Raw genomic sequence first — 20,715 nt, 5'->3', positions numbered from 1 at the left:
TTGTACAGACTGTTCCCTCTGCTGTCCCCAGCTCTGTCTCATTCCTCCAGATCAGCCAAATGTCACCTCCTCTGAGAGGTCCTCCCTGATACCTTGTCTATAATAACACACACCCCAACTCTTTCATCACACTCTTCCTTCCTCTTTCCTGCTTCATATTCCTTCTTAATACTTACCACTCCCTGGAATTGCATTGTAGAATTTATTCCTTTGTTACCAGAAGGTCAGCTTCATGAGAGCTGGGACTTCATTTTATTACTTTGTCCCCAGTGCCTAGCACAGGAACTGGAATCAGGGAGGCACGGGTAAATATTTGTAGAAAGAGCCTATGAATAACCAGAAGAAATGCACTTCTCTCCTGTCACATAGCTGAGGAGCTGATTGCATCTTGCTGTCTTACACAAAGAAATGATCTTTAAAGTGTGTTGAATGAATAAATGAAATGCATTTCTGTCTCCCCACTTGTAGCGGACACTAATGTTTAATGAATGAATGAATGATTGAATCTTAGTGTGTCCCTGTCTTGTAAAAGGTGTTATAAAGAAAGACATAAAGAAGAGAGGGGGATGGGGGAGGGAGAAAAAGCCACAGTGGGGTGCTCGCAAACATTGAGGGATCGCCCCTGTTCCCACTTCCTGCACCCCCTGCAGCCCTCCCCGAGACGGTCCCCGACTCCCCAAACCCTCCCTCCCACCAGCCCCTCCCCTCTGCATCCCTGCTGGGCTGTGATGAGCCCTGAAACTGCCTGATGGAGTCAGGGGACCAGTTCCTGCCGCGCAGGGAAGTCATAAGCTCCAGGAAATGAAGGCCTCAGAGCGGCGCCTCCTCCTCACCCATAACTCCAGTCTCATTAGGACCAGCCCTGGCCATAACGTGGGGAATTGACGCTAGATGCCCAGAGGCAGCCTCACAGCTCAGGGACCACCCAGGTGGGGGAGGGTCTGCCAGCATCTTCAAGCTTAGACCCCCCAGAACAGGTGAGGAGGGGGTGGGACGAGGTGCTGGGGATGCTCTCATCAGGGTCCCAGGTCCTCCTGATGTCCATCAGTTCCGGGTGGGTCCTAAAGGGAAAGAGGGCTGGCTCGGGATATCTCCCTTCCATTCCTCCTTATGGACTGTGGGGGTTTTCCCCTCCTCATTGCCCTCGATGCAGTTTTGACCCCCTCACCACTCCCCCTACCTCCAGCAGATGACTCCCTCCCCCAGAACCCTTTCCATAAAGAAATTCTGGAGCTGAGAGTGGGAAAGAGCACTGGGGAGTTGAGCATCTGTGAAATGGGTATAAGACGCCCACTTTCACAGCTGCTGTGACTCATGTGACTTAACGAGTTAAACTGCAGCGGGCCGCCACCTTTTTGGCACCAGGGACCAATTTCAGGGAAGACAATTTCTCCATGAACCGGGAGTGGGGGAGATGGTTTCAGGATGATTCAAGCATATTACATTTATTGTGCACTTTATTTCTATGATTATTACATCAGCTCCTCCTCAGATCATCAGACGTTAGATCCCAGAGATTGGGGACCCCTAAAAACATATGAGAATTGTCCACTGGGGTCCTGGGTCACATGAGGCCCATGTCTTCTGCCCCCACCCCCAAATTCCAGCCACTTCCTTTGCCCACAGGTGGACCTGGCTGGGGCCAGGCACTTTCCCAGATTCTCTGCTTAGCTCCACACACCTCACGTTTCCAACCCACCTCTCCAAACTAACCAGATCACCCCCAGCCTGGCTGCACACTCAGCTACCAGAATGCCCATTCCTTTCTTCTCACCCAATCAGATGCCCCCCTCCTCCAAGCAGCAGCCCTGATATCCTTCCGCACACCTGCACCTTCCAGACAGGTGTCAGGTAGCACCCCTTTTTATAGCCCTGATTATACTCCACCCAGTATTTAAGTCATTACTGGGGGTCTTGTCTCCCACCCCACTAATCTGCGAGCTTATTTCATCTTTGTCTTAGCATCCAGCCCAAACCTGGACTAGAATGGAAGCTCAGTAGAATGGAGTGGTTGAATTGAACTAGGCTGAGGGCAGAGGTGGGGGAGGGAACTTGGGGATTCACCTCTGCTTCTTAGTGGCTGAAACTCCTCCCTGGAAGCAGCTTTGCTGTCCCCTGTAAACACCCACACGAAGCCATTATTCATCATTATGGCTTGAGTAGGAGTTAGTCCCTCAGATCCTTTCTGGCTGAAAGCAGGATCTGATTGGGGGGGGAGGGCGGTGGCGGGAAGGAGAGATGGATTGATCTGGGGAGGCAGCGCTGGTCCAGGGTAGTGGGGGGAGTGTCTATTAGCCTTCGGGAAAAGGTTTTCTAGGGGTGGGGGGGTGGGGTGGAGACACCAAAGGCAAGCACTGGGGGGGGGCGGGGGGGGGGCGCGGTGTGTGTGACCCTGCCGAAACCACACAGGGTGCCTCCAAGCAAGGCCCTCTAGGACTCAGGTGCCCCACTCCTGAAAGTGGGGTGTGGAGGGACTCACCTGAGGTCAGAGGGCCTTCCCCAGCTCTTGCTTTGGATGGAATGACCTCTCTGTGCTGCCGTGGGAGGGCCGGAGGGTTGGTGGGGTGGACGGCTGGCTGCTGGACTCGATGCACCCAGGAGGCTGGGTCCTGGGAGCTCTGGAGTTTTTCTAGAAGGGCTGGCTTCCTCTCTGGACCGGAGGTTGTGGGGGGTAAGGGGGGCTGGGCTACGGAGATTGTCAGGAGGTGGGGGGAGGGCAGGAAAAGCAGCTCAAGGGGTCCCTGTCCCTGTGGGCACGTGGGATGGCCCAGGACCACTAAGAAAGGGCAGGACCAGGGAGTCTGAGGAAAAGGGATGCTGGGGGAGGAGAGGTGAGTGGTGGGTGTTCAATGGAAGCACCCGGGCTAGGGGAGGGAGCGGGGGAGGGGCAGGACTGCTAGACCGTAGGCCCAAGAAGGCAGGGACCACTCTGTCTTGTTTGTCCCACCCTGCACAGTGCCAGACACACAGCAGGTGTTTAACTGGTACCTACAAGGACAAAAAGATAGACCCAACCCGCCCCGTCCCCGCAGAGCGCCTCCTCTGACGTCTTCTTGTATATCTCACAGGCTCCTGGGCGGGACGGCCCCTAGTCCCCGAAGGACCAGCCGGCCCCGGCCAGCACCCCTTCGCGCAGGAACCATGTCGCATCCCAGACTCCGGAGCCGCCGAGGCGCTGCCTGGTGACCCAGCCACGCCGGCGCCAGGGGGGCGCGGGCGGGGACCTTGGGGGCCGTCCATGCCCCGGGTGCGGTCGCGCCCCCTCCCCCTCCAGCCGGGTGCCCCCGCGGCTGGGCGGCGATCAGGGCCGCGGGCCTGTCCGGGTGCCCCGTCGGGGGCGGCGCCCCGGCGGCCGCGCTGAGCCCACCATGTGACTGCGGCCCCGACACCCTGGTGCCTCCCGTCCATGCTCCTGGGCACGGGCCCCTCGCAGGCCAAGCATGAGGCCGCGGCCCGAAGGCCGGGGGCTCCGGGCGGGAGCCGCGCTGTCGCCCGCGTTGCTGCTGCTGCTGCTGCTGCTGCTGCTGCCGCCGCCCCCGCCGCCGCTGCTGGGAGCCCTGTGGGCGGCGGGCACGCCTGCGCCGTCGGTGCAGGACAGCGCGCCCGGCGCTGGCCGCGTGAAGCGCGGCTGGGTGTGGAACCAGTTCTTCGTGGTGGAGGAGTACACGGGCACCGAGCCCCTGTACGTGGGCAAGGTAAAGTGGGACCCAGTACCCGCCATCCTACTCCTAGGACCCCAGAGACACCTGCTGACAGACGCAAGGGATCCCAGTTCCCTCCCAACCCCTCCCAAATCCCTTCTGCCTCCTCCCAGCTGCCCTGATGGGGCGGGTGGACCACAGAATCCTCACTCTGCTGGCATCCCTGCCCTGCATCCTTCTCTTGACCCTCTTGCTTTCGCATCTTAGAGCAGAGAGGACTGCTGCTGCTGCTAAGTCGCTTCAGTCGTGTCCGACCCTGTGCGACCCCATAGACGCAGACCACTAGGCTGCTCCTATGTCCCTGGGATTCTCCAGGCAAGAACACTGGAGTGGGTTGCCATTTCCTTCTCCAGTGCATGAAAGTGAAAAGTGAAAGTGAAGTTGCTCAGTCCTGCCGACTCTTAGCGACCCCACGGAGGAGCCAGAGGGCTAGTAGGGCGGAAAGCCAGTCCCTGTTATAGCTGGACCCAGCTAGAATGCAGAATGCTATGCTATGCTAAGTCTCTTCAGTCATGTCCAACTCTTTGAGACCCCATGGACTATAGCCAGCCAGGGATTCCATGGGATTCTCCAGGCAAGAATACTGGAATGGGTTGCCAGAATGTAGAAAGGAGTTTGTAAATCTGATCATGTCACACACACAGTCTCCCTGCTATGCTCAAAATCCATCCATTGCTTCCCATGCACCCAGGGTCAAGTTCAAATCCTGCGCTCCACTGCTTGCAAAGATCCGGCTCCTCCAACCTCATCTGCCGCACTGCCTCTGAGTTTTGGGCCCGGACACCCTTCTGATGCCTTTCCCTGGTCTCTCTGCTGCCCCCAGAGGCTTCTGCCAGCCCCACACCCCCTTACCTACCTAGATTATTTGCCTCCCCTAACTGCTCCATCCTGCTCCTTTGTATTCATATTTTTGACTGCATTGGGTCTTCCTTGCTGTGCATGGGTTTTCTCTAGTTGCAGAGTGGGGGCTATTCTCAACTTGCAGTGGTTTCTCTGGTTGGGAAGCGCAGTCTAGCGTGCGTGGCCTTGAGTGGTTGGGGCACATGGGCTCAGTAGTTGCACAGGCTAGAGCACAGGCTCAATAGCTGTGGCGCAAGGGGCCCAGTTGCCCCACAGCATGCGGGATCCTCCTGGACCAGGGATCAAACTCACGTCCCCTGCAATGGCAGGCAGTCTCCCAACCACTGGACCACCAAGGATGTCCCCATCCTGCTCCTTCTGCTGCTGACTTTATCTCACACTCAGGTCTCCACTGAAATGCCACTTCCTCAGAGAAGCCATCCCTGATCACACCCACCTGGGACGGATCCCCCTGCATGTGGCTGTACCTCCCTGTTATGTGCCCCTTGAGGTCCCCGTATCTTTCTTTCATAACACTTCATTATGTATGTGTTTTTGTTTGATTATGCAATTAATGCATGTCTTTCCTATTAGATTGTGTTTGTTTTGCTCACCATAAAATCCCTAGCGCCTAGCACAGACATTGCTCACAAATTGTTCATTGAATGAATGAATGAATGAAAGCTACTTTCTCAAACTGAGTAAGTGTTGGTTAATGTGACTGAAGGTCTATGCCGTAAGAGTATATGGAACTGAGAAGGACTTTCATTCGTCCCTTTAATCCCTAAGCCCCTCATGGGTGCGATGGTGGAGAGGCAGAGACACCCTGGTGCATAAAAAGCTTCACAGGTCAGCACCTGGCACTGAGTAGGCATTCATTAAATGGTATCTGTTGGCTGGCTTTGTGGAAGTGTTTTCTAAATGCCTGAGCTGCGTTTTAATATATGAGTAGAAGTTTGGGCTGATGGGAAGAGGGCATAGCCTATAAAAAAGACTTGACGGCCTGACAGAACCTGGCTTATTTAGAGTCTTGTCAGCAGTTGAGATGTTTATAGTGCATGAGTGAAGTGGGCTTCTCAGGTAAGCGCTAGTGGTAATGAACCTGCCTGCCAATGCAGGAGACAAAAGAGATGCGAGTTCGATCCCTGGGCCAGAAGATTCCCTGGAGAAGGACGTGGCAACCCACTCCAGTACTCTTGCCTGGAGAATCCCATGGACAGAGGAGCCTGGTGAGCTACAGTCCATAGAGTTGCAAAGAGTCGGGCACAACTGAAGCGACTTAGCACACACACGCGCAATGACAGTTGTATATCTCATTACTCATAATGCAATGTTTGGTGCTGTGGCCTAACCTAGGTACAGGGGAAATGGAAATGAACAGCCATATGCTTGATCCAAGACAGATTCTTAACCACTGGACCACCAGGGAAGTCCCTGGTTGTTTGTTTATTGTTGTTTTCTCATTATTCCCATATGATGCATTTAACTCTTAAACTGCAAGGTAGAAATCATTCCATTTTGTAGGCAACGGACTCGAGGTGCAGAGTGGACAGGCATAGAGTGAGCAAGTGGCTTAGCTAGGATTGAAACCCATGTGCTGCTTCTCCAAACCTCTCCAAGCTTGGGAGAGAGATTTGGGTTCAGAAAAAGCCCAGAAACTCAGGGAGTGACTGACACGTCTACCTGATTGTCAGCTGCGGTGGTCTCAGGCACCTCAGCCGTGTTGTCTGCCTGCCAGCTGGGGCTCTGAGTAGGTCTCCTCAGCCATCCACATCCCCAACAGATGAAAGAAACCAGCTGCTCATTCATTCACCACCTTCCATCTGCATCCACCTACCAATTATTGTCATGAGTCAAGCACCACCCCTGTCTCCTTGAACCACCATCTCCAGGTGATGGGGGGTCCCTAGTACCTCCCTTCCTGGCAAGAAGGGGAAACTGAGGCCAGAAGAACATCATGAGCATCATGCCAAGGCCATTCAGCTTTCCAGGGACTTTTGATCAGCAGAGATGGGGTGAGTCCAGCACAGTACTAGAACCAACCCCAAGAGGTGAGGCTCAACTGACACCAGGTCTTTCCCCAGTGCATTTTTTAATAGTATCTTTTTGTAATTTTAACTTTTTGGCCACGGGGCATATGGAATCTTAGTTCCCTGACTGGGAGTCAAACCCACACCCCCTGCCGTGGAAGCATGGAGTCTTAATCACTGGGCCGCCAGGGAATTCCTCCAGTGCAATTTTTAAAAATTTTTATTGGCGTAGAGTTGATTTACAACATTGTGATACTTTCAGGTGTTCAGCAAAGTGAATCAGTTATACATCTACCTACTCTTTTTTACATTCTTTTCCCATATAAGTCATCACAGAGTACCGAACAGAGTGCCCTGTGCTGCACAGTACTGTCCTGCATTAAGCATCTTCTATGACTGAACTGAACTGAACTGATGAGCCCCACTCTGTGCCCAGCCCCAGGGATCCTTCTTCTCACAGCAGCCTCTCCCAGCATCACCACTGCTGTCATGACTACGTTATCTTCCCCCTCCATCTTCTTCTCTCAGAGCCTCTCCTCCCTTACTCTCAAGGCCACCTCCAGAAAAGCACTCTGTGCAGGGAGAAGACAGGTTTCCATCTCTTTGCAAACATGTGCCCAAAGCACTCTTTTTTGTGAAAGGTGGTATAGTGTGTGGTTCAGGGATATGTATATGTATATGTATCAGTTCAGTTCAGTCGCTCAGTCGTGTCCGACTCTTTGCGACCCTGTGAATTGCAGCACGCCAGGCCTCCCTGTCCATCACCAACTCCCGGAGTTCACTCAAACTCATGTCCATCGAGTCGGTGATGCCATCCAGCCATCTCATCCTCTGTCGTCCCCTTCTCCTCCTGCCCCCAATCCCTCCCAGCATCAGAGTCTTTTCCAATGAGTCAATTCTTCACATGAGGTGGCCAAAGTACTGGAGTTTCAGCTGTAGCATCATTCCTTCCAAAGAACACCCAGGACTGATCTCCTTTTGAATGGACTGGTTGGATCTCCTTGCAGTCCAAGGGACTCTTAAGAGTCTTCTCCAACACCACAGTTCAAAAGCATCAATTCTTCGGTGCTCAGCTTTCTTCACAGTCCAACCCTCACATCCATACATGGCTACTGGAAAAACCATAGCCTTGACTAGACGGACCTTTGTTGGCAAAGTAATGTCTCTGCTTTTGAATATGCTATCTAGGTTGGTCATAACTTTCCTTCCAAGGAGTGTCTTCATTTCATGACTGCAGTCACCATCTGCAGTGATTTTGGAGCCCCCCAAAATAAAGTCTGACATTGTTTCCACTGTTTCCCCATCTATTTCCCATGAAGTGATGGGACTGGATGCCATGATCTTCGTTTTCTGAATGTTAAGCTTTAAGCCAACTTTTTCACTCTCCTCTTTCACTTTCATCAAGAGGCTTTTAGTTCCTCTTTACTTTCTGCCATAAGGGTGGTGTCGCATATCTGAGGTTATTGATATTTCTCCCGGCAACCTTGATTCCAGCTTGTGCTTCTTCCAGCCCAGCGTTTCTCATGATGTACTCTGCATAGAAGTTAAATAAGCAGGGTGACAATGTACAGCCTTGACGCTCTCCTTTTCCTATTTGGAACCAGTCTGTTGTTCCATGTCCAGTTCTAACTGTTGCTTCCTCGCCTGCATACAGATTTCACAAGAAGCAGGTCAGGTGGTCTGGTATTCCCATCTCTTTCAGAATTTTCCACAGTTTATTGGAATATGTATTTATATTATTATACATATACATGTATATGTATTTATATTATCATACATGTATATGTATATGTATATGTATGACTGATTCACTTTGCTGTTCAACCAGAGCCAGACTGCCAGGGCTCAAATCTCAGTTCTGCTGCTGACTCCTTTTCTGACCTTGGCACATTATTTAACCTCTCTGTGCCTAAGTTTCTTCATCTGTTGAGTGAGGCTGTACCTGGCACCTTCTCAAAGAGTTGCAGTGAGGATTCAATGAGTTAGCATATGCCAAGAACCTGGAGAGCACATTCTATGTGCCCAGTATTAGCTTTTATTCTGATGGATCTTGCCTGTTATTCCCACTGCCTTGAGTATACACCGGTATTATGAACCCACGCCCTACATCCCGAAAGCCTTCGTTGCAACCTGATGTGCTAGTTTCTCCCCACAAAGTGGGGGAAGGTGGTCGCCAGCCCACCCCTCACTCTGGGAAGATGAGCTCATCCTCTTGAAAACCACCTGTTCCCGTTCCAGCCAAGTCCCACATTTGTACAAGTGGTTGTGTATGCACACACACATATGCACACATTCATTCCACACTCTCTCACTCATCAGGGAGAAAGGACTTCACAGTTTCAGTTAATTCACTGCTTCCCGGTCCCCCGCCCCAGGGAGCCGCTGGGAGCATCCGTCCTTGTCGAATTCCAAAGGTAGCTTAGCAACAGCACCATCCGCGGAGTGAACCCCAGGCGCCCAACGGTAACCTATTTTACAGCCGCCTCCTCCATCACTCACGCCAGGCTCCTGTTGGCACCTTCAGGAGCCACTGGGCCCCGTGGTTGTCACCAGGGCCCCACACCAACAAATCCCTCTGCTGTCCTGCCCCGCCCCCCTCAACAGCTTGGGGGCCCACCTCCTCCCTACACCTTCCCACAACTCCCACCCTCAGAGTGGCCTCCCAACATTTCCATACAATCTGGGTACTTTGACTAATCCCTTTTCCAAACTGTAATTTCCCCCGAGGCTTCTGTCAGCTGGATGTGGGTTTTGTAGGATTTTTAATTTTTTTTTTTTAAAGAGAATTATGGGGTCAGCACTTATGACCAACTCCTGTGGGCGGTGAGATCTATTTTAGATATACGGCAGGATTAAAGTGGGGAGGAGAGCAGATTTAATTAAGTTGCTAATATTTAAAGAAAATTGATGAACTCCTGGTTTACGAGTAGCACAGGCATGAACAGATCCCTCATTCTGGGGGAGGCTTTTTATTTGATTTGCTTTCCGTTTAAATCCTGGGCTCGTTTTATTTGCGTAGCTGCACTGTCCGTTTAATTGTCTTTAATAAGGAAAACGTACCTCTGCTCGCATTTAATTTTGATTTAATTAGGAGGAAGTAATTAATGGCCTCGTAAATCCCATTTTTCAGCCCCCCCCTCCCAAGGATGAGAAGCCATCACTCTGGTGTTTTTCAAGTTGTTTATGATCCAGGCTGAGGCTTAGGGAGGGGGAATCCCCTGTGGGGCTGTCTCCAATAGCTGCAGAGAAAAGAACCCAGGATGTGGAGGCAGACAGGCCTTGGGCTGCCTCTTGTAGCTGGGTGGCTTCAGGTAGGATGTGTGCCCTCTGTGAGCCTCAGTTTGCCAATCTGTACAATGGGGAAAGGATGAACTCTGAGCCATAAGATCATTATGAAATATCAAGGAGGTAACAGTAACAATAGAGGGTCTAAAAGTGTGCCTAGTGATTGTCCTTCCTAGTCTAGCTCACGGGTACCTGGGATTGAAGAGTGACTGGATCCTTCAGAAATCCTGGAAGACAGTTGCAAAATGCTAATGACAGTTGCAGGGCTTCCCAGGTAAGCGCTAGTGGCAAAGAACCCGCCTGCCATTGCAGGAGACATAAGAGACACGGGTTCAATCCCTGGGTTGGAGAGACCCCCTGGAGGAAGGCATGGCACCCGACTCCAGTATTCTTGCCTGGAGAATCCCATCGACAGAGGAGCCTGGTGGGCTACGGTCCAGGGGATTGCAAAGAGTCGGGCACAACTGAAGCGACTAAGCACACACACACAATGACAGTTGTATATTTCATTACTCATGTATCCAGTGTTGGGTGCTGTGGCCTAACCTAGGTACAAGGGAGATGGACATGAACAGCCATGTGCTTGATCTGAGCTCACCATCTCACATACACACTTGCTGTCTCTCTCTCTCTCTCTCTCTCTCTCTCTCTCACACACACACACACACACACACACACACACACACACACTCAGCTCTCCCACTCCCCCTGTATTTTCTCTGCATACATTGTCAGGACACCTATTGTGCGCCTGGCATGGGGAATTGAGACAAAGATGAATCAAAGTTAGTCCCTGCCCCTGAGCCCCATGAGAACTGGGGAGACAGACTATAATATAGAGGTGTTATAGGCGAGTGGGGAGCAGAGGGGAGTGTGCATGGCAGAGGGCAAATGGGAGGGCCTCTGGGAGGGCTGCCTGCAGGAGGAAACAAGCTGAGTCTAAAAGGCAAGAAGAGGGACTTCCCTGGTGGTCCAGTGGTTAAGACAGCACACTTCCAATGCAGGCGATGCAGGTTCGATCCCTGGTCAGGGAACTAAGATCCCACATACCACATGGCAGGGTCAGAAAATAAAAATAAATAAAATAAGAATAATAAAATAATACTTATAATAATATAATTAGTATAATATAATAACAATACTTATAATATAAAATAAACAAATACTTTAAAAATAAATAAAAGACAAGAAGATGTTGCATAATGGCCCCCCTGTCTCCAGTGGGTCAGGATTTGAGCTCCTGGTTATTATGTCAGGAGATGGGGGAATGGATGCACTTGGTGACCCTCAATCTCTCTTGAGACCAGGTGCCAGAAGAGGAAAGGAAACTTGTCTTCAGTGAGCACTTAGTATGTGCCAGGAGCTCCCACATGTTATCTAGTGCCTCTTTAGACTCTGAGAAAGCACTGCCAGCCTCATTTACTGCTGAGAAAACCAAGGCTTGGAGGAAGGCAGCCTCTCACTCGGGGCCAGGCAACAAGTAGGTGACAAAGCAGACGCTGGCACCTGGCTCTTCCTGTATCCAGAGCCCATCACCTCTTCTGATTTTGAAGTCCTTTTCCAAATGATGAGATAGAGGCTCAGATTGAAAAGGCCGCCAATGACGGTGGCCTGTTGGGTACAGGCTGGTACAGGCCTCTGTCAAAGCCATACAGCCCCATGACTGCCCTCCAGCCCACCCCCTCTTCCTTTCTCCCTCTTCCTTAACCAGAAATGTTGTAAGCGGACTAAGTGAAGTGAAGTGAAAGTTGCTCAGTTGTGTCCGACTGAAAAGGTCAATTGGGACCTGCTCGGCCTTTCCCTTCTCCAGGGGAATCTTTCCAACCCAGGGATCGAATCCAGGTCTCCTGCATTGCAGGCAATTCTTTACCAGCTGAATAAAAATAAAAAAATAAAAAAATAAAAAAAAAATTCTTTACCAGCTGAGCCACCAGGAAAGCCCAAGAATACTGGAGTAGGTAGCCTATCCCTTCTCCAGCGGATCTTCCTGACATAGGAATTGAACCCAGGTCTCCTGCATTGCAGTTGGATTCTTAACTGACTGAGCTACAGGGAAGCCCTGTAAGTGGACGAGATTCCAAAGGCTGCAGAGGGACCAACCTGTGCTTTGGAGTCAGACAGACCTGGGACCATCACAGTCTGTTCTCCTGGAAAATGGAGAGACATTTACATAGGCCACAATGTTTTCTTTTATATTTATTTATTTTGGGCTGTGCTCAGTTGTCATTGCTAGCACCAGGCTTTCTCTAGTTGTGGCAACTGGCAGCTACTCTCTAGATGGGGTGTGTGGGCTTCTCACTGCAGTGGCCTCTCTTGTTGTGGTGCACGGGCTCCAGGGTACGTGGGCTCAGCAGTTTCAACTCACTGGCTATAGAGTGTGGGCTCAGCAGTTGTGGCACATGGGCCAGGGTAGTTGCCCCATGGCATGTGGGATCTTCCTGGGCCAGGGAACAAACTCATGTCCCCTGCACTGGCAGGTGGATTCTTAACCGCTTAGACTACCAGGGAAGTCCTGCCACAGCGTTAAATTAGACTTCTGCAGAGGCTTGCAATCTGGCATGTAGTAGGCACTTAGTAAATAAAAGTCCCATCCTCCAGCGTCATAGCTGAGATTCTTAAGAAATATCATCCTGGGATAGAATGATCGGCATGTTGTGTGCGTGCTAAGTCACTTCAGTCGTGTCTGACTCTGTGACCCTGTGGACTTTAGCCCACCAAGATTTTCTGTCCACTTCCTCTCCATTCCAGAACCAGGGAGGGTGGGGGGTGGGAAGCAGCCCTGACCCCGCCCAAATCTGCAGGTCTGAGCTCTTAGCTCCTCCGCAGGCTGACCGGCTCTGTCCGACTCTGCTGTCCCCAGAGAGCAGCCCCTGGGCCCCAGCATGAGCTCTGTGTCACACTTCACAGAAGAATATCAATGACGTCATCACTGGGTTTCACTCCCTCCTTTTACTCCTCACTGGTAGGTGATCCCTGGCCAGAGGCTGAGATAAAATGTTAAAGGCTTCTGGGATGTGATGGAGACCTAGGAGACGGAACGGGAAGGAGACAATCACTTACAGAGTGTGTTGTTTAGTCGCTGAGTTGTGTCCAACTTTTTTGCCACCCCATGGATTGTAGCCCACTAGGCTCCTCTGTCCATGGATATTTCCCAGGCAAGGATACTGGAGTGGGTTGCCATTTCCTTCCCCAGGGGATCTTCCTGACCCAGGGGTTGAACCTGTTTCTCCTGCATTTGTAGTCGGGTTCTTTACCACTGAGCCTCTAGGGAAACCTTACAGAGTGTGCAGGTCATGCTCCTGTTTCATCTTCACCGCATCTGTGCCAGGTAGGACTTGATCTGATTTCTCAGGTGGAAAAATGGACCCAGAGGGATAAAAATAACAGATGATGTGATCACAACGTTCATGAGTGATGGGTTCAGGAGACTGGCTTCCTGCACTTAGCTGGGTGACCAGGCAAATGACCTCCCCTGTGTTCCTCAGTTTCCTCATCTGATAAATGGAACTAAGAATGACATTTCATTCTTATTAGGATAGTGATGAAGACTAATAAGATTACCGCTGTTACGCATTCCCCCAAATGGCATCTATTCCACCAGACTTCCGGGGAGGAGTGTGTGCTGATTAAATAAACCTGCAACGGGTCTGACTGGGAAGTGGGTGAAGTCATCCGAAAAGGGAACCCATTCACCTCTCTGGTCCCCACCTCCTCCGGGCAGAGGTGGAGGAACAGTGTAAACAGCAAACAGGAGAGACGGGTCTCCTCATCTCCAGCACTGCCGATGATTCAGGGCCGATGTCTGGAGATAATTTTATTGGGGGTATTAAACTGAGTTATGAGGTTTTTACAATCCAGCCACTTATGAGAAATCTATTAACAGTAACTGGACAGGAAGAAGGCTTCTCAGTGGAGCCCAGGACGGGCATTAATTGGGGCAATCTATAACAGGATGGGGACCCGGAAAGGTTCCACCCGACGCCTCCATTTACTCCCTGCAATTTCTGCTGAGAATCAGCAGACTCGCCAAAAAGAGAGAGATGCCCATTAATCGGCTAATGAAATATGAAAATGTTTATGGGCCATTCAATCTTCCAAATGGCACTTCTATAATCCACCTTTCAGACACAAAGTTCCACCAGCAGAATTTATACCCGGGCTCCTCCTGCGTGGCAGGGGGCGGGCTTTTATCCCTCTTGGTGATGACTTCATTGGCACCTGTTATCCTGCTGAGTGGGCTGGGGTACATGGCGTCCTGGCCTGAAAGGGGCCTTTAGGGCTTCTCTTGTTCATGCCCCATCTTGACATAAGCTTAGAGAGCCGCAGAGAGCCGCCCAAGGTCACTGGCTTCCTCGGATGCGTTTTCTTCTGCTCAGAGCTGCCTGAGAGATTTGGACGTTGTAGGATAAGGACTTGGGTGCTTCTATGTGGGAGAATAGTCTTTCTGCTGGTTCCTTGCCCAGGAGATCTCGGTGCAGTGAAAACAGCCTGGGTTCTGGAGCTTAGCATGCCTGGATTAAATCCCAGTTATATATAGCTAACATTTAGTAATAATATAATAATAATGATAGCTACCATTTATGGGACACTTACTATGTCTCAGGCAGGACTGATTTTCAGCTAGTACCTACCAGTATAGTTGTATCAGTTGCTAAAATAGTGAAAAGGCTCCCTACCTGTGGTAAATAGTCTGTTTCCTCTCCTTCCCCTCGGCTCCCTCCACTCCTCGGACCTCTCTGCGATCCAGCATCCAAAGTGTTCCCACCTGGACCAGCAGGGGCTCTGCTGTGGTACCGCTCCATAGGCAGTGCCACCGCCAGGTTGGCTGTTACATATTGTAAACATCATCTGGTGCCAGGCAAGTGCTAAGGGCCTTAGGTGGGCTTCAGACTCAATTAGTCCTCCATGTGGGCTCCCCAGCTGGTGCTAGTGGTAAAGAACCCCTCTGCCGATGCAGGAGATGTAAGAGACACGTGCTCCATCTCTGGATTGGGAAGATCCCCTGGAGGAGGAAATGGCAACCCACTCCAATATTCTTGCCTGGGATAATCCCATGGTCAGAGGAGCCTGGCGGGCTATCGTCCATGGGGTCACAAAGAGTCGAACACGACTGAAGCCACTTAGCACGCAGGCGCGCCACCCTCCAGCACCTCTAGGAGGAGGTGCTATTATGCTCCGCATGTTATAGAGGAGGGACCTGAAGCCCAAAGAGGTAGTGACTTGTGCAAGAACTCACAGGGAGGTGATGCTGGCACCGAGGCTTGACCAAGCTGTACTGCTTCTTCCCTCCACCATGGGCTTCTCCCAGGAGGCGTGAGGTGAGAAAGCTCAGGCTGTGGACCAGACCTGTTCCTCCAGTGGTCTGACCTTGAGCAATTCATCCCATTTCTCTAGTCCTCAGTAGGAAAATGAAAAAAAAAAAAAAATCTGCAAAGTGAAGATAGCAAAACCTACTCTAATAGCAATTTTCTTTTTAAAGCTCTCTGCACCAAATAAGTATGTAAATTGCTCAGCACACTGCCTAGCACATGGTGGGTGCTCCTCCAGTTTGCACCCCTCTTTCCTCTCTGTCCTTCCAGTCCCTGTCCCCAGCGTATGCCACGCCCTGAGGCTGCTCTCCAGAGAAGTAAGAAGATACTTCTGGGGGCTCTGAGCCTAGGGACCCTAGCCCTGTCACTCCAGCGAGGGTCATGGACAGCAGCTTGGAAATTTGCTAAAAATGCAAATTCTGAGGCCCCACTCCAAACTCCTTGGGTCAGAATCTGCTTTTTACCAAGATCTTGGGTGATTTGCATGCATATTAAGATTTGAGAAGCATGGCTACAGTGAACGTGATAACGATGGCTTGACGTCTCGCAAAGATCTTGGAGCGGAATAGCAGAGTTGGAGGTGGAGTGGAGGTGGGGGTGGGGGTGGGTCCAAAAAAAAGCTTTTGAGAAGAGGTGGCATTTAAACTTGCAAGATGTGGCAAGCCTTGCAGGATGAGGAGACTTTCAGTAGACAGAGAAATAAGGCAGGACACGCAAAGAAGAAGCAGAGAGGTGTGGAGGTGGCTGTGACTTCTTTGTAAGGGTGATAGGGAGCCATAGAAGGTTGCATGAAGGGGGAGGACCTGTTCAGATCTGCCTCAGAGGCTGATATCTCTGGCCACAGAAGGGAAGGTGGATTACAAGGGCAGGGCTGGAGCCGGAAGAGCCATGGAGGGCTAGTGAAACATGCCAGACAGTGAGGCTTGGGACTGGGATCACATTTGGTTTCCCCAGCCTCAGTGTCTTCACTGAAGAATGCGTAAGAAGAGATGTGCTTAGGAACAGGCCCTCAGTGGGACTTGCTGGGGGAGTGGGGCACCAACAGGAGCTCCCACCCTGGCCTCCATTCTGCCTTCCTCCCTGCCTCCCCAGATCCACTCGGACTCAGACGAGGGTGACGGGGCCATCAAGTACACCATCTCGGGTGAGGGCGCTGGGACCATCTTCCTGATTGATGAGCTGACAGGCGACATCCACGCCATGGAACGCCTGGACCGGGAACAGAAGACCTTCTACACGCTGCGGGCTCAAGCTCGGGACCGTGCCACCAACCGCCTGCTGGAGCCCGAGTCAGAGTTCATCATCAAGGTGCAGGACATCAACGACAGCGAGCCCCGCTTCCTGCATGGCCCCTACATTGGCAGCGTGGCCGAGCTCTCACCCACAGGTGGGCGGTAGGCTCTGGGGGGTGGGGTGAGTCAGTAAGAGGGGAAGGGGAGCAGCCAGGTTGAGAAAGGGAGCATGCTGGCGGGAGGGGAGTCAGGATACAGCTGTGAGCCCAGGTGCCCAGGCACAGTCCTGGACAATCACTTAGCCCAGGTTAGATAATCATTTAGTTTGGTTAGAAACTGGAGTCATGGGCTGAGGAGCAAGCCAGCCACTACCACCTTCCCCACCAGAGAAAATGGCGAGTGCAAAGGATGGTGGGAGAACAGGGAATGGGGGGCTGTGAATGTGGGTGTGGGTTCATGTTCATACACACACACACACACACACACACACACACACACACTGGTGTGCTGGTGTTGTCTGCTGTGCATACTGTATTCTCACGCATGTGCAGATGTGCACGGCCTTTAAGACCCATGCATGCATTTGACAGGTCATGTGTCTGCTGACTGAATTCATTCATTCATTTAACAAGTATGCATAGGCCCTGGGGACACAGCAAGGAGAAGGCAGACCAGCCTCTCTGCTTCTATGGAAGGGCGATTCTGGTCAAGGAAGACAGGCAGGAAGCAAGTTAACAAACCAATCCTGGGGCTGGGAAGAAGACACTGAAGCAAAGAGTCAAAAGAAGTGAGAGCCTGCACCCAGGGAACAGCATTCCAGGCAGTGGGAACAGTATAAGCAAAGGTCCCAAGGCTGAATTCCCTCTGGGGGAAGCAGAGAGGAGACCAGATCGAGCAGCCATGTGATCATAGTCAAGGTTTTGCCTTTTATGCTCAGCAAACTGGGAAGTTAGTGGAGGGGCTTATTCAGAAGTGTGACATGATATGACTTAATTTGAACAGGATCCTGTGGCTGTTCCATGAAGATTAGATGGAGAGGTGGGGGAAAGGCAGAAACAGAGAGCTTGTTGACAAGGATATTGCAATTACCTAGGCAGGAAATGATGGTAGCTTGGAACAAGGTGGTACCAGTAAGGTGGTACGGAAAAGAGGTCGGCTTCTAGATATATTTTGAAAGTAGAGCTGAAAGCATTTGCTAATGGATTGGATGTGGGGTGTGAGAGAAAGAAAATTCAAGGATGACTACTGAGATTTTGACCTAGGCAATTAAATAGATGGAATCTCCATTTACTGAGATGGGAGAAACTGTGGGAGGAACAGATTTGTGGGGATGGAAGGAAATCATGAGTTTGGTTAGATGAACTAAGTTGAAAGTATTTATTAGAAAGCCAAGGAGAGATCTTGAAAAAGGCAGTTCAGTATCCAGTTTCAGCTGCAAGGTCTAAGCTAAAGAGATGAATTTGGAGGTTGTCCATGGCAGAAACCCAGGGAGTACTTAGAAATCAGTTTTGCAAGTGGGGAAACTGAGGCTCAGAAGAGCCGTGATGGGTCCCAGGTTACATTGCAAGTCAGAGGTAGCTTATGAAGCCTCTGATTTCCCAAGTCTGGCAGTCCTTACTCCTGGACTCAAACTCTGGCCAAAAGAGATGTAGCCCTGTCTCTCTTCACCCAAAACCGAACTGCACGTTTCCACATGGAAAAGCCAGAAAGATAGCGAGAGATGAGGCTAGAGGAGGAAACGACTCATGCAAAGGACTTGAGGGAACCAGGTAGCCTGGGAAAAGCTTAAGCAAGGGAGTAAGTGGGCAGACTTGCATTTTGGAAGCCTCCCTCTGCCTCGGGGTGGAGAGTGGAAGGGAATGAGGGAGCTATAGCCCCATATCCCCCATGCTGGCTTGCCCATCACCACTCCACTCTCACTTTGACTCTGAGAGGTGGCAGGACTGATGTCAGCATCCCCATTGAACAGATGGAAACACCAAAGCTCAGAGAGAGGAGATGATGTGACCCAGGGTCACATAGTAAGTCAACGACCAAGCAAGTCGTAGTGCTGGGCTCCTGGGCTTTTGGAGTGGCAAGGTTCTTGTGTCACTCATGGGGAAAGTGACCGAGAAAAGGGCAAGGACTCATTCAAGGTCACCCAGAGAGTGGGAGGCTGAGCCAGACCCCAGCTTGATGAGCCCAGCCACAAGGAACCCCCGCCCCACCCCCATCTCCCGGTCCACTGACTCTGACATTCCTCTCAGGAAAAAGTGGGGATTTAACTTGGACAAGCTGGGGGAACCCAGGAGGGGAGAGGAGGAAGCAGAAATTAAATTAGTTTATTTCATTTGAGCAACTTTTTGAAGGAAAAGCAAATCCGACACTTGGGTGCTTACGGAGACTCCAGGCAGCTTTGAAAATCAGTCACAATTACTGAGCCTCCTGATCTGGGCTGAGGGGGGCGGGGCCGACAAGCAGCACGGGGGTCTGGGCGGCCTCGGAGATCAGAGGGAGCGGGGACACAGCTTGGGACATGAAAGGCAGCAGCGCTCACAAATTAAACCACTCACAGCTTAAAAGGAAAAGGAAGTGTGCCAGGGGCCTCCAATGAGCCACGCTTCTGAGGAGGGGCACGCCAGCCACGCTGAGCCTAACGCTGCAAAGCGGATCCCACATCTGAAGGTCAGCAAGCCTTGGCGCCGCGCGTGACCTCGGGAAAGCCCCTGCTCCTCTCTGGGCCCCAGGTTCCCCTCTGAACACAGAGCGGGCTCATTCATGCCCAGACGTTTACTGAGTGCCTACTCTGTGCCAGAGACTGTTTCAGGCATCGGAGATTCTTAGGAAGCCTACATTTAGGGCAGGGAGAGAGATAGGAAAGAAAGAAAAACGTCAAGATATAAATACACCCTGTGGTGTAAATGTGAGGACCAAGGGAATTGGGACTTACATCGGGGGAGTGCTCTTTTAGACAGAGGGGTCAGGAGAGACCTTTCTATTTTTGTATTTATTCATTTATTTGGCTGCATCTTCGCTGTATCACACGGACATTGTGTTGCGGCACAAGGATTCTTTAGCTGTGGCTTTGTTGCTCCAATGCGTGTGGAATCTTAGTTCCCCTACCAGGGATTCAATCCGCATCCTTTGCATTGCGAGGCGGATTCCTAACCACCAGGGAAGCAGGGACATACCGGCCTTCCTTTTTTATAAGAGAACATTTGAACAAGGTTTGAAGGAAACAAGGGAATGGACCAAGGAGCTATGTGAAACTCAGTTCTCAGTTCAGTTGCTCAGTCGTGTCCGACTCTTGGCGACCCCATGGACTGCAGCACACCAGGCCTCCCTGTCCATCACCAACTCCCAGAGCTTGCTCAAACTCATGTCCATTGAGTCGGTGATGCCATCCAACCATCTCATCCTCTGTCCTTCCTCTTCTCCTCCTGCCTTCAATCTTTCCCAGCATCAGGGTCTTTTCTAATGAATCAGTTCTTCGCATCAGGTAGCCAGAGTATTGGAGTTTCCGCTTCAGCATCAGTCTTTCCAATGAATATTCAGGACTGATTTCCTTTAGGATGGACTGGTTGGATCTCCTTACAGTCCAAGGGACGCTCAAGAGTCTTCTCCAACTCCACAGTTCAAAAGCATCAGTTCTTCGGTGCTCAGCTTTCTTTATAGTCCAACTCTCACATCCATTCCTGACTACTGAAAAAACCATACCTGTGACTAGACAGACCTTTGTTGGCAAAGTAATGTCTCTGCTTTTTAATATGCTATCTAGGTTGGTCCTAGATTTTCTTCCAAGGAGCAAGTGTCTTTTAATTTCATGGCTGCAATCACCATCTGCAGTGATTTTGGAGCCCCCCAGAATAAAGTCTCTCACTGTTTCCACTGTTTCCCCATCTATTTGGCATAAAGTAATGGGATCAAATGCTGTGATCTTAGTTTTCTGAATGTTGAGTTTTAAGCCAACTTTTTCACTCTCTTCTTTCACTTCCATCAAGAAGCTCTTTAGTTCTTCGCTTTCTGCCATAAGGGTGGTGTCATCTGCATATCTGAGGTTATTGATATTTCTCCCAGCAATCTTGATTCCAGCTTGTGCTTCATCCAGCCCAGCATTTCTCTTGATGTACTCTGCATATAAGTTAAATAAGCAGGGTGACAATATACAGCCTTGACGTACTTCTTTCCTGATTTGGAACTAGTCTATTGTTCCATGTCCAATTCTAACTGTTGCTTCTTGACTTCCTACTTTTGCATTCCAGTCCCCTATAATGAAAAGAACATCTTTTTTGGGTGTTGTAGGTCTTCATAGAACTGTTCAACTTCAGCTTCTTCAGCA

At 50.9% G+C, this 20,715-nt stretch overlaps 1 protein-coding gene across 1 annotated transcript in view; it reads left to right on the top strand.

The window, feature by feature from the left end:
- Positions 1-3,336: 3,336 nt before the first annotated feature.
- The window catches only part of CDH22 (cadherin 22), an 83,831-nt gene continuing 66,452 nt past the window's right edge, over positions 3,337-20,715 (top strand). Inside the window, exons 1-2 of the mRNA XM_027977267.3 lie at positions 3,337-3,695; positions 16,258-16,552. Coding sequence (XP_027833068.1) covers positions 3,441-3,695; positions 16,258-16,552 — 550 coding nt within the window. The 5' untranslated portion in view covers positions 3,337-3,440. The remainder of the gene's footprint in view (positions 3,696-16,257; positions 16,553-20,715) is intronic.

This window comes from Ovis aries, chromosome 13 (genome assembly GCF_016772045.2).
Source record: "Ovis aries strain OAR_USU_Benz2616 breed Rambouillet chromosome 13, ARS-UI_Ramb_v3.0, whole genome shotgun sequence".
In the NCBI taxonomy this organism is placed as follows: Eukaryota; Metazoa; Chordata; class Mammalia; order Artiodactyla; family Bovidae; genus Ovis; species Ovis aries.
The sequence above is the reverse complement of the archived record's forward strand: the minus strand, read 5'-3'. Positions and strand labels throughout refer to the sequence as shown.